This window comes from Equus przewalskii, chromosome 2, assembly GCF_037783145.1.
Source record: "Equus przewalskii isolate Varuska chromosome 2, EquPr2, whole genome shotgun sequence".
NCBI classification, from domain to species: domain Eukaryota; kingdom Metazoa; phylum Chordata; class Mammalia; order Perissodactyla; family Equidae; genus Equus; species Equus przewalskii.
The window spans coordinates 39,633,709-39,648,437 of record NC_091832.1 but is presented as its reverse complement, the minus strand read 5'-3'; the positions used below and the strand labels follow the sequence as shown (position 1 = coordinate 39,648,437).

At 53.5% G+C, this 14,729-nt stretch overlaps 1 protein-coding gene across 9 annotated transcripts in view; it reads left to right on the top strand.

Annotated features, from left to right (window-relative positions):
- The window catches only part of MFN2 (mitofusin 2), a 28,575-nt gene extending 17,750 nt beyond the window's left edge, over positions 1–10,825 (top strand). For all 9 annotated transcript variants that reach the window (XM_070603313.1, XM_070603303.1, XM_070603330.1 and 6 more), the window contains 11 exons: positions 72–225; positions 461–528; positions 666–787; positions 2,197–2,323; positions 2,724–2,828; positions 3,101–3,203; positions 3,600–3,820; positions 4,462–4,617; positions 6,039–6,235; positions 7,098–7,232; positions 8,712–10,825. In XM_070603313.1, the coding sequence (XP_070459414.1) occupies positions 72–225; positions 461–528; positions 666–787; positions 2,197–2,323; positions 2,724–2,828; positions 3,101–3,203; positions 3,600–3,820; positions 4,462–4,617; positions 6,039–6,235; positions 7,098–7,232; positions 8,712–8,781 (1,458 nt within the window). In that variant the 3' untranslated portion in view covers positions 8,782–10,825. The remainder of the gene's footprint in view (positions 1–71; positions 226–460; positions 529–665; positions 788–2,196; positions 2,324–2,723; positions 2,829–3,100; positions 3,204–3,599; positions 3,821–4,461; positions 4,618–6,038; positions 6,236–7,097; positions 7,233–8,711) is intronic.
- The last annotated feature ends 3,904 nt before the right edge of the window (positions 10,826–14,729 follow it).

The following is a 14,729-nucleotide window of genomic DNA, read 5'->3' as shown; positions in this document are numbered from 1 at the left end:
GGCTGTGGGCTCCATCAGGAGGGCCCCCCCACATCCCACCTAGCCACGTGCCCCCATCTGCTTGGTTCCAGGTGCGGCGGCAGCACATGGAGCGTTGTACCGGCTTCCTGGTGGATGAGCTGGGCGTAGTGGATCGAGGCCAGGCTGGAGACCGCATCTTCTTTGTGTCTGCCAAGGAGGTGCTCAATGCCAGGATCCAGAAGGCCCAGGGCATGCCAGAAGGAGGTGATGATGGAACGGACTTCTTTCTTGTCCCTGATTTGAGACGTTTGGTCTCATGCTAAGTCACCTGGTAGAAAGTAGTTCTGGGATTGAGATGATGAGAAGAGCCTTGAGTGAGAAGCTCTTTGCTTCCCAGCCAGTGTTTGGCCAAGTGCCCAGTCGGCTCGGTTTTGGGGGATCTCACCATTTTCCTTCACTGCCAAGTTATTTCCAGACTAATGCTGTGCAATTCTCCTAGGGGGCGCTCTTGCAGAAGGCTTTCAAGTGAGGATGTTCGAGTTTCAGAATTTTGAGAGGAGGTTTGAAGTGAGTCCTTTGATTATGATATCTGGTGATTCTGTGCTCCCCAGCTGTCACTGGCCGTGTCCCTGGCAGTGAGCCTGGCCCTTGGCTGGGGTCCCCTGGTGGCCTTTGCCTCCCTCAGTGCCTCTTGTCTGTTCCAGGAGTGCATCTCCCAGTCTGCGGTGAAGACCAAGTTTGAGCAGCACACGGTTCGGGCCAAGCAGATTGCAGAGGCAGTCCGCCTCATCATGGACTCTCTGCACATCGCGGCGCAGGAGCAGCGGTAAGAACCCGAGACTGTGGGCAGGTGGAGGGGAGCGCTGGGCAGTGATAGCCTTGCCCCTGCCTGGGATGTGCCCAGGGTCAGAGCCCCCCTGGCAGAGCTGGGTCTCTGAGTTCCCACCAGGCCACGTTAGATCCACGTGGAGCCACTGGTGAGGAGGGCCATTGGCTGGCTGTCCCACCTGGCCTGTGCAGGGTGGTTCCCTGAAAAGCCACCCGCACAAGCCCGCGTTGGAGGCCTCAGCCCAGTGCTGCACTGCAGCCATTCTCAGAGCATAAAGTGGAACACATTTTTTAAAAATAACTGTTTTTGGAGAAATTAAACTGTAGGAAAATACGGAGAATAATGTAAAAACGCCTTGCTTCTACCACACAGAATTGACAGTTTTTGCTCTATATTTAAGTTAAAAAAAGACAGAAAAAAATGTTAAAGACCCTTTGATTCTTCAGCTTCTGTCCCAGTGGCACTCTGCGCCCTCCTCAGAGGCAGCTGTGATCATGAATGTGGCGTGTAGTCCTGTCACCCATTTTAAAAAGGACTTAAATCCTGAAGACTTACCTGCACGTTGTAGCTTTGTGCGTGCTTTGACTGTGCCGCTCCGGCACCGCACTGCGCGTGCTCCTGCGCCTGGCTTTCCTTTCCCCTCGGCATCATCTTTGCCCTTTTTCCTCGTTGATACATGTAGTTGGAGTTTATGACTGTTAACTGCTATGGAGGATTCCATTATATTCCTGGATATATTCCGTATATATACTCTGTAAATATTTCTCCTTTTCCCACTGATTTTAGATTTCATTTTTTTGCTATTGCAAACCCTGCTGCAGGGGACACCAGTTTCCGTGTCCCCTTGTGCACATTTGTCAGAGTCTTTCTGGGATTGATTCCTGGAGGTGGCACTGTTCGTCTTAGAGGAAATGCGCTTTCAGTTTTGCCCATTTCACTCTGTTGCTTTCTGAAACATCTGAGCCATTCGTGGTCCCACCGCCGGATGTGTGGCGCTCCTTCCCCGGCCCTCGCCACTGCTGCAGACTCACTGAGCCTCGCCAGGATGCTGCACAGAGTAGTGGCTCTTCCTTGCTCCATTTTCCTGATTACTAGTAAGGTTGAGCTTTTTCCCCTACATTAATTGGCAGAGCTTGTTCTAAACCCCCCGAAAGTACCCTCTGCCTCTGTCACCACCACATCTTCCAAATGGAAGACCTAAGGGCGAGCGGTTGGCACCACCTCTCCCCCAACCTGGGACGGGGAAGGGCACACCTCTGGGCATATGTGAGAAGCTGCCAAGACCCCCTGGGTTCGCCACGGCCAGGATCACAGCTGGGGCCCACGCAGGCTTTCTGGCGTCCCCTCTTGCTCCTCTGCTTAGTCCGTGGGGACCTGGGTCTTGTAACCAGCGCCCTTTCTCTCAGGGTTTACTGCCTGGAAATGCGCGAGGAGCGGCAGGAGCGGCTGAGGTTTATTGACAAACAGCTGGAGCTCTTGGCGCAGGACTACAAGCTGCGGATCAAGCAGATTACGGAGGAAGTCGAGCGGCAGGTGAGAAGCGGAAGGAAGCACTTGGGGAGATTGGTACTCAGAGTCGAGTCCAGCGTGATGCAAAAGTGAAAAGCAGACACCCTCGTCGGGGCGCTTCTCAGCCTCCGGGAAAGTAGCGGGGGCCCTGATGTGAGAATGGAGCCTCCCTTGGGTTCCTTGTTCCTTTGTGTGACCCTGGGCAAGTCACCCTCTGGACCTCCTTCTCCACGTCGTAGATCAGAGTTTGGTCCCAGTCTCTGATGTCCCTTCTGCCTCAGAAGCTTTAACTCCACAGATCAGCTGAGGAGACTCTGGGTTGAGGGGAAGGCTACACCGTCTGTTGGAGTCTCTCAGACTCTCCTGGTGCTGCAAAACTGAACCACATTATTGGTGCTTAACCGCGTGCTTCCTTCTGCTGTAGGTGTCCACGGCGATGGCCGAGGAGATCAGGCGCCTCTCTGTGCTTGTGGACGAGTACCAGATGGATTTCCACCCTTCTCCAGTAGTCCTCAAAGTTTATAAGAATGTGAGTTGTTAAGCAGCAGGTGCCCTGGGCAGGGGCCCCTCTTAATCGCTTTTGGCTCCTGGATGGAATCACCGAGCAGACAGCGATTCAGCCCCCACTGGTCTGTGTCAGGGCCCCTCAGCCAGGGAGACGAGACCCAGGTTTCACGCAGCCTTCCGCAGTCCCCTGGTGGGCGGGGCTGACCAGCCTCAGATTTCCTTGTCCGTTGGCTTTCCAGAAGGAACTCCCAACGGGGCGTGCTGCTTCCCTTAACTTCTCTCTTCTGGTTGCAGGAACTGCACCGCCATATAGAGGAAGGACTGGGCCGAAATATGTCCGACCGCTGCTCCACGGCCATCACCAGCTCCCTGCAGACCATGCAGCAGGAGATGATAGGTCAGTGGCACAGGGGACTCGGGACTTGAGGCTCTGGGCTGCCCAAATGGTGAGTTGACTCAATGCCCTCAGGTTCTGGGTATGTGTTGTGAGTTCATCCCACGCGTAGACTCCAGGAGCCGTGTTGTTACCACGTGGGACTATCGTAGGCTGAGTTTGGCCTGCTCCTTAAATCCACATGAGGCTTAAATGTCAGCAGGTCTGGAGCCTCGTCTGCATACCCCTGGGGAGAGCTGGCCTGCCTGCCCTGAGTGAGGCACTCGCAGCCCCACAGGCCCGCTCGTCCAGGCCTGGTTTCGGGGCAGAACCATCTGCATCCTTGGTGGTGGCTGACTTGGCACTGGTCTGGCGTGGGGCTGAGCTGATGTGCTTTCTCCTTGTTTTTGTTCCTGACAGATGGTTTGAAACCCCTCCTTCCTGTGTCTGTGCGGAGTCAGATAGACATGCTGGTCCCCCGGCAATGCTTCTCCCTCAGCTATGACCTGAACTGTGACAAGCTGTGTGCTGACTTTCAGGAGGACATCGAGTTCCATTTTTCCCTTGGGTGGACCATGCTGGTGAACAGGTTCCTGGGCCCCAAGAACAGCCGCCGGGCCTTGATGGGCTACAATGACCAGGCAAGCAGAGTCCCTCCCCCTTGGGCCTCGCGGGAGGTCAGTCTGCTCCCCGCCTCCGCACACATGAACCACTCGGAAAGGGGTTCCCTGAGGCCGACAGCCGTGGCATGTGTGCCGCCACATGGCACACCACAGTCGAGGTTTTTGCCTTTTCCTGGGCACTAATATTTGTGAAATCACAAATAATAGCTATATTACTTTCCAATATATGTTAAAGTAAATATTAAATATTATTATATTTAATCTATATTTATCTCTATATATTAAATATAGATGACATATATATCCATATAGCACCCTTTTAAAATTCAGATTTTAAAACACCCGACTCTGTGCCGCTTGAGTTATTGTATGTACGACTCTTGGCGCACTTGGTGAACTGTGCTGAAGCGTTCCAGGATGGCCACTGCTCATATTTTGTAGCATCCCACGATGCTTACCATTGGGCTGGCACGTCTGTTATGAAGCTTAAATCCTTCTCTGCTACTTGCAAAACTCAATTTCCCTCATTTTGCTTTTGGAAATTGAAGAGCTGTTCTCTGTGTTCCCATTCCAGGACTCCTAGCCTCGAGGGTCACTTGAGGCTTGTATAAGAGACTTGGCACATTCTTCTTAACCCTTCCCCTCATTTCTTTCTTCAGGTGCAGCGTCCTGTCCCTCTGACGCCGGTCAACCCCAGCATGCCCCCCCTGCCACAGGGCTCCCTCACCCAAGAAGAGCTCATGGTTTCCATGGTCACTGGCCTGGCCTCCCTGACGTCCAGGACCTCCATGGGCATTCTCGTGGTTGGAGGAGTGGTCAGTGACAAACCCTGCTCGGGAAGTGGGCGGGGGGGGGTGAAGGGCAGGCGAGTGGGGACTGAAGGGCACACTTCTGGTGGTGGTCCCTGCGTTGGCCCAGCACTCCTCAGCGCGCACAGCGTTTCCACATCCATCTCTTCACTGTGGTCTCATGGGGAGCTTTGCAGCCTTAGCCCTTGAACATATATTGATTGACTTATGTAAGTCCCACTCAACTAACATGATGTTGAGAGCACTGTTCCCATTTTACAGATGAGGAAAATGTAGGTTTGGTTTGCCAAAGACACAGCTGGGATTTGAACTCTGGCCCCGTCTGACTCTAAGGCCGTGTTCTTTTCCCTGTAGGGCCTGTACTACATGATGGATAGGGAAGTGACCTGAGAAATTGATAAACCTGGGTTCTAGAGAGCTGGGCTTGACCAGGAGTTTCTCATTTGTAGGTGAGGAAACTGAGAGCAAAACGTACAGGGGTTTAAGACGAAAGAGCCAGGGGGGCCTTGAACCCTCGTCTCTCCATCTCCTGGTTTTGTGGCCCTTTCCTCCCACCCCAAGGCCTGAGGTCGCAGGCTGCCTTCTTGATAATGAGGTGCTCCCCACATCCTGACTCAAGACACCCTGCAGCCGGAGTCATTTAGGCCTCGGATTCTCTCGAGGATGTGGGCACGTTCTCTATCATGGATGCTTGAGTTGTGCCGTGGTGGCAGAACGTGACTGTAACAGACTGTGAGGAATTGCGTTCTCCGCTTGTGCGACTAGGGGGGCACAGAGCCGAGGCCCCTCTCCCTGCGTGTTTGCAGGTGGGTCATGCTCTGGTTCATTTTTCATAGATGGTGACCTGGCAGAGGGTAATTACTGGAGACGCTGACACTCGGTGGTTATGTAGCCCTTTTACAATATCTCAGTTTACCCAAACAACCCTGTGAATTGGGTGGAGACCATTATGCCCATTTTGTAAGGAAGCAGGTGTACAGAAACTTGCCGAAGGTCACACAGCCAGGATGGCAGGCAGCACTGGCGCCTCGATTTCCAGCTCTGAGTCCCGTGCTCTGAGTATGACCACACTGCCCTGAACCACAGTATTCCACCCCAGACCAAAAGAAGCCATCTGCTGAGGAGTGCTGTGCGGAATCCTGCTTGTTGTCAGTGTCAGCAGCACGGGTGTTGCTTTAAGAATTCTGTGTGCCTGGATCTGTGCTTCTGGTCCTCGCCCCATCATGGAGCCAGCACTAAGTTTCCCTCATTTCCAAACTCGAGACAGTCCCTGCCCTTCTGGCCTCAGTGGGATCAAAGGTGTTCTGAGTAGAAACACAATGGCTCCTTGGCTGGGGATCTCAGGCCGGTCCTGGCAGCAACAGGCTGAAGGGATGAGCACTGGGATGGCAGAGAGGCTGTGCTGGCTGACCGCTGTGCCTCTGCAGGTGTGGAAGGCCGTGGGCTGGCGGCTCATTGCCCTCTCCTTTGGGCTCTATGGCCTCCTCTATGTCTACGAGCGTCTGACCTGGACCACCAAGGCCAAGGAGAGGGCCTTCAAGCGCCAGTTTGTGGAGTACGCCAGTGAGAAGCTTCAGCTCATCATCAGCTACACCGGCTCCAACTGCAGCCACCAAGTCCAGCAGTGAGTGTCCCCATTAACCCAAGGGGCCAGCGTTGGCTCCTGGGGTTCAGGACTTCCCTGGAGGTTCCCTCCTTACCTGGCCTGGAAGCCATTGGGCCTTGAGCATCGTCTGACCCTGCTCTTCAGCTGTGTAGTGCCAGCTTGAGGCCAGGGTTGGGGAGAGGCGTCTCTCCAGAGACACCTATGTCCTCTGCTGGAACCAAGTAGGCCTCTGCTCTCCCAGGGAAGGAAGACATGAGACATGGGAAGACAAGGGACATTACGTGTAGGATTTTTTAAAGGTTGCCCTGCAGGGTTTGGGTGTGGCTATAGCTTTGAAATTCTAAACCACAGCCCCTTCTTCATGGCACGGCTTGGGTCAGGTGGGAGTGGATCCGTGATCTGGGTGGTGTGGGGTGAATGGCAGCTCCCTGCCTTCTGCTGCTGTGGCAGGCTCTTTGCTAGGCATTTTGCTCCTAATTTTTCTTTTTCTTCTCCAACCCTTTGAGGTAGACGTGTTTTTATGGGCATCTCCTTTCTCAAAATGAGGGCATGGAAACTTGAGGAGTAGTCACTTGTCCCCTGTCACTCAGCTGATGAGCAGCAGAGCCAGGATCTGAATCTTGGTCTCTTATGCCCAAGCCAGTGCACACTGTTCTGTGCTCCTGGTTCTCACACTCTGGTGTTGCTGAGTATGTGTGGTGGTTGTGATGTCTGTGGTCTCAGCAAGGGTAGAGAAGATTCTGCCAAACCAGGACTGGCACAGGGCCGAGCCACCAGCAGGGGACAGATGGGCTGCGACTGCCCTGCTCTGGGTTGGATTTAGCCACCGATGGTGTTCTGCAAAACAGCTGCATGGTTGGTCCGACTCTCTCCCACTCAGGGAACTGTCTGGGACCTTTGCTCATCTGTGCCAGCAAGTCGATGTCACCCGGGAGAACCTGGAGCAGGAAATTGCCGCCATGAACAAGAAAATTGAGGTTCTTGACTCGCTTCAGAGCAAAGCAAAGCTGCTCAGGTGAGGCTGGCCTGGGCGGCGGGGGCGCTGGGCTCTGGGGTGCGGCCCAGGCATGGTGGGAGCTCAGTTGCTTGTCTGTGTCTTGGGCACGGACACCAATCTCTCTGGTGGGGATTTAGCTCACTCTTGTGGTAGGTGTTTGCCAAGCACCCGCTGGATACCAGGTGTAGTGCCAGCATTGGAGGTTCAACGAAATGGTCACTGCCCTCAGGGCGCTCGCATCAGGGGCGTGGTGGCAGCAGAGGACCAGGCAGAGCGGTGCTGTGAGGTCGCAGCTCACACACCTCCTTCATCGCAGTGTCTTGGGCCCTTGACACAAGATGTTCCTCTCAACCCTCAGCATCCCTTCAGGGTCATATCATCACCTCCGTTTTATAAAAAGGAAAGTTGGGGCCTGCAGAAGTTGAGTAGCTTGTCTGGAATCCCACAGTAGATGGTCGAGCCAGGACTAGAAGAATCCAGGTGCGCTCAGCCCCGGCGCCCTCTGACACTCTGCACACTGGTTGTCCTTTGTTGTCTACCGTGTGCCGGGGACACTGGCTAGACCTACCATACACGTCTTACTCCATTTCTCTCTGAGCTCAGAGAAAGAGGCATACCAGCGTTTTTGCCCACAGGGAAGCTGGTTAGGCAGCAAGTGACTGCCAGAGGCCAGATTGGAGCCCAGATCTGCCTGGGTCCCTGTTGAAACTCCGAGTTTGCAGGAGAGAGTACCGTCTTGGAGCTGGGTGTCCTGTTCCTGGTCCAGGCGCTCCTGTTCTGGGAAATCACTGAGCTTTCCTGTGTCTCCTTGTTTTCATCTGTGGAGTGGAGTAAGATTTCATGACGCAGCCACCCAGCAGAGTGTAAAAGTCCTCGGCCCACTCAGCTGAGATAACATCAGTACACGGGGACCCTGTGCTTCCTGCCCCCGCCCCTGACGTCAGCACCAAAGGGGAGCTGCGTCCGAGGGCAGCTGCTCCAGCCCCTCAGCTGAGGAGTGGACTTTCCCTTCCCTTCCTTTCCCTGGCTGCAGATCTGCCCTCCTTCCCACCTTCCTGGGACAGCCATTTTCTAGGGCCTTACACACGGCTCCTCTCCTGGGAAATCTCGGGTTGGAGGGGTGTCCGTGCTCCTCGTCAGCCACAGGGACGGGGTGAATCTGAAAAGGGCCGAGTGTCAGCAGCCCAACCCCTTGCTTGACAGGCAGGAAAACTGGTCTGACAGTTCAGAGGCTTGTCCGTGGTCCCAGGGTGAAGCAGAAACCGGGCTGGAGGGTCAGAAAAGCCTGCCTTTCAGCTCCACCACTGATTAATCTAGTGTGACTGGAGGAAGTTATTTAAGCTCTCAGGGCCTTGTTTTCCTCCTCTGTAAAATGGGGGTTATCAGGGGAGTAAGTGAGACCACACGTCCAGTATTCTTAGCACAGTGCTTGGCGTAATAATGCGAACGTTACCTATTATCAGCTGTTACCATCACACAATAACCGTTTCTCTGCAGGAATAAAGCGGGCTGGTTGGACAGCGAACTCAACATGTTCACGCACCAGTACCTGCAGCCCAGCAGATAGTGGGCGGCCAGGAGCGGAGCCTGCGGGGAGAGGGGCGCGGCCGCCGGTGCGCGGGGCCTCCCACCAGCGCCCCGTGCAGTTCCTGTCGGTTGCCGCCACTGTGAGAATTGAAAGCACCCACTGTCTCATACTGTTTTGAGCCCTTAAACGCTAGTTATTTTCCCCTCCTTTCCCTGATGTTGAAGGAGGATTTTCTGGCTCATACCCCTAAAGGAGACTTTTTTTAAACAATGACTATGGACAGCATGGTACCAGGGAGTTAAGTCGAGTCTTTTCCCTACCTTGTCAGGCTCGCTTGATTGAGAATCATCTGGTTGCTTGATAAGGTCGTGGGATCTGCCAGCATTGCCGAATGCCTGACTGGAGCCTTTAAGGGTATCAGGCAGACCCCTCCTCCTCTGGCCAACACTAACGCCCACCCATGCACACCTGCCCTCCTTGCCCCCAGCATGCCCTCGAGAAAGGCCTCCTTAGGGCGTGGTTGGATTTTCTTCTGGATTGCACCAGAGGTAGTCCCAGAAAGGCTGAGTCCATCCCAGAAGGACTTGTGGCTTGTGTATCAGTTTTCTTCAGCTTTCCTGCTTCATCCTGTTTACAGAGCCTTCCCGACATGTCTTTGTGGTAGGGCTCAGGATGCCTCGGGTTCTCGGCTGAGGCAGGTCCTATGCCACAAAGGGTAGGAGAGATGGTACAGAGGTAACTGCAGTAGTGAGAATAGCTTAGGGGAGATGGTGTGTGGAGGGGCGGGTGGCCCTTACTGTGACAAAGAGGGACTTGTCTCCCTTCTCTTCATTGTGTCCCTTGTTCTCGTTTTGGTCCTTGGCCTATGTAGTCTGGTTTTATTATTAGTGAAAGATGGTTTGGTCCAGATTGATAAAGGACGTGGTAGAAGGAAAGATGGTGGCAGGCTGAGGGGAGGGGGCCGAGATGGCTGGAGAATGTGGAGTCAACACAGAACAGGGTCCTCCGTTTGACCTCGCTCTGTGAGGGGCTCGTGGTGGCTGAGAGCTGTCATCCCACTAGCTCGATTGCATCCCTGTTATATCCCTTAAGAGACGTGCCCCCACTCCTCACCCCCGCCTTGGCCCCAGCTGCCCTTGGCCACCAGTCCCCTGGATTAAGGCTCCTGTGCCAGTGATGCTGCAGTTGGCAGGGAGACAGTGTGGGCAGCCCCGTATCTGTCCTCTCACCCACCCCGGTCCCCAGAGCCTCGAGCTGACACTCATTTGGCCTTATGTTGACTTTGAGAAGTGTTTCCCGTTGTTGAGTTTGGGGGTTGTTACTGGTTGAAGTGGGGGCAAGTTTCTGTCTCCTAGGCGTTGACTGTCTGGGACAAGCAGCCTTTGGGTAACAGATTTTGCAGAGCAGGTCAGAGAACTTCCTAGAAACAAGCAGCACCTCTCTCCCAGAAAGAGGTGGGGCTCAGACCGAGAGGCGGGGCTTGTCCTACTCTTGAATCCACCGCCCTTCGGCTTCGGGGAAATGAGTTGGTGGCCTCTACTCACTGGTGGGTGGCCACGCAGGTGGCGTCCTCTCCAGGCGTCTGCTTGTCCTTCACACCATCTGCCCCGTTGTGTGAAACAAAGTGATGGACTTTGCCAAGGTCGCTGTGTGGTGGGAGGATGTTCTGAGCGTTTGCCAGGCCTGGATGGTAGTCATCTCACACAGCGTGTCAGGAGAAATAAGCATTACATAATTCCAATGAATTTTGTGCTTTTTGGGGGAAAAATTATTTAGAATATAAACATATGAATTTTTTAAATGTAGCCCCTGGGCAATGAATGGAGTTTTGTGCTCCTTTACAATAAGTAAGGGTAAATTTATAACTCTGAGGGAGAGACCATTTCTGAAAGAAGTTAGGCAAAAAGCACTTTAATTTAATGCTGCTAATTTTGTTCTCTGTTTTTATGTTCATCTGCTGGAGTGCAAGACGTGCTTGACACAGTTTTTTCTCCGATGTATTTAAGGTGATATATTTGCCTGAATTACTCCTGTATCATTGCTGATAATATTGGAAACTAAAATAAAACCTAATTGGAAAGCCTTTGTAGGATCTCCTCAATTTATTCTTCTTATGCGGACTTTCTTTGACAGACCAAGTCTGCAGGCTGTATTTTGCAATGACCTTCACTTTGTTTAGGGGAAGTTTCCACTGTCATCTGCCTGTGGGTTTCTCTTACTCTTGGAAGGAATCTGATACTCTTAGAAGAACAAAAGGCGTAACTGATCTTTAAGGACCAGGAAATCTAGAGTGATTTCTCTACAGATTTCACTATAACTCTAAACCATTCATTTTTCACTTAAAAAGTAATGACTCAGACTGGTCCACCCTAGTTTGCTTTCTGAGAACTTGGTTGTGACCTTTTCTTTCTTTCTCTTTTTTTCAAGGGCCCTGCCTGCAGTTGTGACTAGTCAGTTTCCCTGGCCCGGGACTCTGGTGCCGCCACTGCTGGCGCCGTTTGTCCATTTCAGAGGCCTCTGCTTCTTGCTGGATGGCAACCTCATCCGTCCCCTTTCCCAGGCCACAAATGTGGAGCGTCATCCTGGACTCCACTGTCACGTGCTGCATCTAACCTGTCAGTTTCTGTCTTCAAAATATATCTAGACCCTGACGGCTTTCTGCCTCCATCATAGCCTCGGCTCCGATCAAGGTTACTGCCCCTGGCTCAGCCCCTTGTCCCACCCTTGCCCTCTTGTGCTTGTTTCAAGGCAGCAGCCAGAGTGACCTTGATATAGGTTTGAAATAGTACTCAGCTCACGTACTTCTGTGCTCAAAGCACTGCCCTTCCCACCCAGAATCGAGACCCAAGTCCTGGCAGTGGCCTTTCAGGGTCTGCACTGCCCCTAACTGCCCCTCACTCTCTGGCTCCCTCTGCTTTGGCCACACTGGTCCCTTGCTATTCCTTAAAACTGCTAAACACACTCCTCCTTAAGTCTTTGTCCTGGCTGACCCTCTGCCTTTTCTTCAGGTGTCGCCACAGCTAACTAACCTCCCAAGTCTGCTGAAGTGTCTGGGTCTGCGCAGAGCACCCTATGTGAAAACCCTCTGCTTCCCTACTCCCTGGGGCTTCTGAGTACGCTCACCCTGCAACATCCACCCCAGACGTGTTTTCCTCTCAGTCGTCCTCTGACCATGATGATGTTTATTCTGGGGCTCCACCTGCTGGACCACAGGCTCTGAAAGGGCTGGAGTTTTTGTCTGTTCTGTTTGTTGACACGTGCCCGGCATCTAGACCAGTGCCTGGCACAGAATCAGAAGCCAATAAGTACTTGCTGAGTTAACGAATCCTGTCCTGATAACACAGTCCACACGTTTATCAGCCCTCTAGCGTTGGGGGAGAGAACTAACAAACGCTACTAGAAACTTCCCATGGGCAGACATGGCACTGGGGCTTTCAGAGGTTCAAATCTCAGCGTGGGTTGGAGCCCAAGTCCTAATTTCCCCAAACCTGGTGGCTTTCAAACTTACCCGTTTAACCTTGACCCACAATTAGAAATCTGTCGTGATCCAGTCCACACACGTATGTATGTGTAAGTGAAACCAAAAATTTTAAATGGACCATTACCGTTTTTCTGCAACACACAAGTATTTTCTCGTTAAGGAGCTATTTGCAACCCACTAAACTGTTCACCAGCTCCTCCTGGGCGATGAGCCGTAGTGTGAAGAAGGGCGATACCCCCTCTTGCCTGCTCAATATCCCCAGGGCTCTATTCCCAGTCAAGGCCAGACTTGTTCCTGTGGTTTCTCAGCCTACCTCATCCACCCACTGAGGGTTCTGGGGAATCCAGCAGGCTGGGACTTTTGGCTTCCAGTAACAGAGTCCCCATTTAATCACCAAGAGTGTAAAGCCAGGAATGTACGGCTCTGTTCCAAGCGCCGAGCGCTCCTGGGTGTCAGCTAAGTTCACTCTGTCCTCCAGGACAGGGTTTCTGTCTGAGTCAGACTTGGGCCTGGCATTAGAAAAGCTGACTTACTGAGAGCTTGGCATGCGTCAGACATTTCTATGCATGAGCCCAAATCCTCTCAAAAACTCAGTGATCTGTTTTCCTCTCTGTACAAATGAGGAAGTTCATTAATTCAGCAAAATATAAGAGGGCCTACTATGTGCTACTAAGCACAGTTCTAAGCATTGGAGATACAGCAGCAAATAAGGTGGATGTAAGTCCCTGCCATTATGGAGCTTGTATGCTAGCGGGGGAAGGCAGACAACAGGCAAAACCAATTGAGTAGAAGAGTGTGTGTCACCAGGTAAGGCCTATGGGGGAGAATGAGGCCAAGGGTCAGGGAGACCTCACTGAGAAGATAACATTTGAATGAAGCCCTGTGGATATCTGGGGCAAGGCATTCTAGGCAGTGGGAACAGCATGTGCAAAGGCACTGAGGTGAAAGCATGCCCAATATCTTCAAGGAACAAAATGAGATAGTGTGGCTGGAGCGGAGGGAGGGAGATGGAGAGTAGTGGGACATAAGGTGTGAAAAGGAACTGGGGGCGGATTGGGATCTTGCAGGCCACTTTGTTGGAGAGCTTTGAGCTGAGGAGTGACAAGAGCTGACTTACATCTCACTGGGGTCCCAGGCTGCTGTGTGGAGAGTAGACAACAGAGAGTAAGGATGGAAGTAGGGAGAGAGTCAGGAGGCAAGTACAACCTTCTAGGGAAGAGGGGTGATGCCTTGGACCCGGGGTTGTGATGGAGGTGGTGAAAAGGGGTCAGGTTCTGGAGACCTTTGGAAGGTAGATGCCACATGCCGACAGACCGGCTGAGTCGTGGGTGGCTCCAGGGTTTTGTCCTGGGCACATGGTGCGATGGGGGAAGCTGCTGTGGAGCAGGTTTGGGGGAGATGAGTTCCACTCTGGGCCTGTTCAATGCAAGGTCGCTCTTGGTAGTTGGTTATGTGAACTGGGGGCTCAGGTGGAGTCTGGCCAGGGGATAACCAGTGGAGGGCAGCACGTGGATGGTGCCCTGGCCGGGGCTCCCCGGAAAGCAGCCTAAGGCAGAGGCCTTGTGTGCCCTCATTTTACCTGCAGAACAACCTCAGAAAGGAGCAACGAGGCAGAGAGAGAGAGAAGTTGGAGGCAGGCGTAGCCTGCAGGGGGCTGCAGGGTGGAGTCGGCCACCGCTCACTGTGGCTGCAGAATCAACAGACTGTGCCCCTTAGAAGCCACGGAGAGGAGTCTCAGCACCATTTCTCGGTGAGAGAGGGGCAAGAATTTGTCCCGTCTCCCTCTTCCCGTTGGTTGAGCATTCGCCTCGGGGGGACTGACTCTGCATTTCCAGGTTGCACACAGATGCCAGGGTGCCAAGTTGGGGCCCATGGTCGACGGTGGAGGTGATGGAGTGGGGGGTGTTGTGCAGGCAGGTTGCACTTGCATCAGATCACTCGGCCCCGGCAGAGCTGGAAGAAATGGCGAGTGGGGCCCGGAGGGTCTGGAGGGGAACAGAAGGCTTGTGTGAAGCAGCCCACCCCTCCCACCACTCAGAGCTGCTCTCGCCTTTCCCTCCGCTTCCCCCAGAGGGGAGGGCTCAGTCCAATGGAGCAGAGCGCCCTTCAGGGTGGTGACCTGCAGTCTCTGTCTCAGAGGATTAGTGGCCCAGGCCGCAGGCCCTGCTGCTGGAGCCAGTCCCTCATCCACCCCCATTCTAGGTTCTCCTTATCTAGGTCCGGTGCTGCGGCTGCTCTGGTTGTTTCCTGGTGGGATGATCCAGACCTTCATCTCTCTGTCCGAGCCCTTGGTTGTCGTCCCCTGGTTGGGCTGTGATGGCCACAGTTGCCACTTACTGTTATCAGTGGGTGTGGAGACACCCATGAGGGTTCTCACAAACCCTGTCCCCTGCGCAGCAGCAGCCCTGACCCCTCAAGGGGATTGGAAGCTGTTGCCCCCGGCAGTGTGGCAACTCTCTTTGCCTGCTGGTCCACCAGCAGATGGGGCCCAAAGACTAGGTGATGG